The sequence below is a fragment of the Nicotiana tabacum genome, chromosome 1 (genome assembly GCF_000715075.1).
Source record: "Nicotiana tabacum cultivar K326 chromosome 1, ASM71507v2, whole genome shotgun sequence".
Taxonomy (NCBI): domain Eukaryota; kingdom Viridiplantae; phylum Streptophyta; class Magnoliopsida; order Solanales; family Solanaceae; genus Nicotiana; species Nicotiana tabacum.
The window spans coordinates 12,806,199-12,808,065 of NC_134080.1; the positions used below are offsets into that span (position 1 = coordinate 12,806,199).

A 1,867-nucleotide genomic window follows, 5' to 3' on the forward strand; every position below is an offset into this window, starting at 1 on the left:
TTTTCAAATAAATATATTATATTGATGCATTCCTACTGTACAGTTTGCGTTCCCTTCTTCCCAAAGGCACTCATGCGCGACTGTCATTCTCTTTTTCTATATATTCCATACTATATATTTTACGCAAATTTGACGTGAGCGAAACATGAAAATACTGGTTATATATAAGGAAGCATGTCGTAGATCCGAATAATAGATTTTAAAGTTGTGCAGTTCTAGAAAGACTTTGCGTGAACTATGGCATATGAAATAAATAATTAAGTAGCTATTCCAACCCTCTATGTATTCTTCACAAAACATTCATGTGTATATAGGCAATCAAGTGCCGTTGTTGAATATATAGAGAAACTTAAACTTGCATAATTGCATTCGCCTAAAAGTTTGACTTTTATGTTCCGTCCAAGTTCATTCTTTTTAGCTTTGATTTTTCTTTTTGCTATTATTATTATTATTATTATTATTATAAATGGTTCTAGCTGTGGTATTAGGCCATACGATTATCTAGCTACATCATCTACAGGTTTTAGTAGCACCACCTTGCACTATTATCTTGACTAGTCTGCAAGTCCAGCCAACCCATTACATTATCACAAACCAAAATTTCCAACAAATTAAACCACGTAATCAGTAACTTAACAACGACGGTGCCCCATTTTTACCCTATAAATGCCCTCCTAATTAGTCCCTCATAAACACCAAACCATTGAAATCTAGCCACTATCACTTGCCACGCTTTATTACTCACCAAAATGAGTACTCTCATTTTCATTCTCTTTACCCTCTTCTTCACATATGCCAATGCAGCTACCATTATAGTTCGTAACAATTGTCCCTACACGGTTTGGGCTGCCGGAGTCCCCGCAGGAGGTGGCAAACGCCTCGACCGTGGCCAAACATGGACGATAAACACCCCTCCGGGGACTAAACAAGCCCGAGTTTGGGCCCGAACCGGATGCAACTTCGATGCATCCGGCAAGGGAAAATGCCAAACAGGAGATTGTAATGGTCTCCTTGAATGCAAAGCCTTTGGTGCACCCCCAAATACACTGGCTGAATTTGCACTAAATCAATTTGCAAACAAAGATTTTTTCGATATATCCCTTGTTGATGGCTTCAATGTTCCAATGGAATTTAGTCCTACTTCCAATGGGTGCACCCGTGGCATAACATGCAAAGCTGATATTAATGGACAATGTCCTAAAGAATTGAAAGCTCCAGGAGGTTGTAATAATCCTTGTACTGTGTTCAAGACCGATCAATACTGCTGTAACTCCGGCAACTGTGGACCGACGAATTTTTCGAGGTTTTTTAAGCAGAGGTGTCCTGATGCATATAGTTACCCTAAGGATGATCAAACTAGTACCTTCACTTGTCCTGCTGGTACAAACTATAAGGTTGTGTTTTGTCCTTGAATGGATTAAAATTTCATGCGGTTGTAATATTAGTATAATTTAGCTATCTACTTTTGTATTTGGATAAAGCAAATTTATCCTCCTAGCTAGGAGGTTTAATTACTACAAGCCAAGGAAAATAAAGAACATCTTTATGATGGGGTTGTTCGGTTGATTACCATGCTTTTATCAAATATCGTTTGTATTGGAATTGCTCCAAGTTGCATTACTGGCAAATTCACTCTTTAGTTGTTCTATTTGTTTAATCAGATATGGTTTGTTTGAAATCTTGATCCTGCTTCAATTTTATTTAACTATTCCGATTTTTTGGTTAATATTTATTTGTTAAAAAGAAAATGGTAATCCTTTCACATGATTATGTACACGATTAATAATGTGGCCCCAGAATTTCTTGCTAAGCTTTGTGTTTGACAAAAAAATATAAACTTTCGGTTTATTGGCCCAAGTAAAAGTTA

At 36.9% G+C, this 1,867-nt stretch overlaps 1 protein-coding gene across 1 annotated transcript; it reads left to right on the plus strand.

The window, feature by feature from the left end:
- Positions 1-683: 683 nt before the first annotated feature.
- Positions 684-1,566, plus strand: LOC107814286 (thaumatin-like protein). The gene has a single exon (XM_016639669.2). The coding sequence runs from the start codon at positions 750-752 to the stop codon at positions 1,410-1,412; it is 663 nt and encodes a 220-aa protein (XP_016495155.1). The 5' UTR covers positions 684-749; the 3' UTR covers positions 1,413-1,566.
- Positions 1,567-1,867: the final 301 nt, after the last annotated feature.

Coding starts and splice junctions, on each gene's coding strand:
- LOC107814286 (XM_016639669.2), top strand. CDS start 750: ATGAGTACTCTCATTTTCATTCTCTTTACCCTCTTCTTCACATATGCC.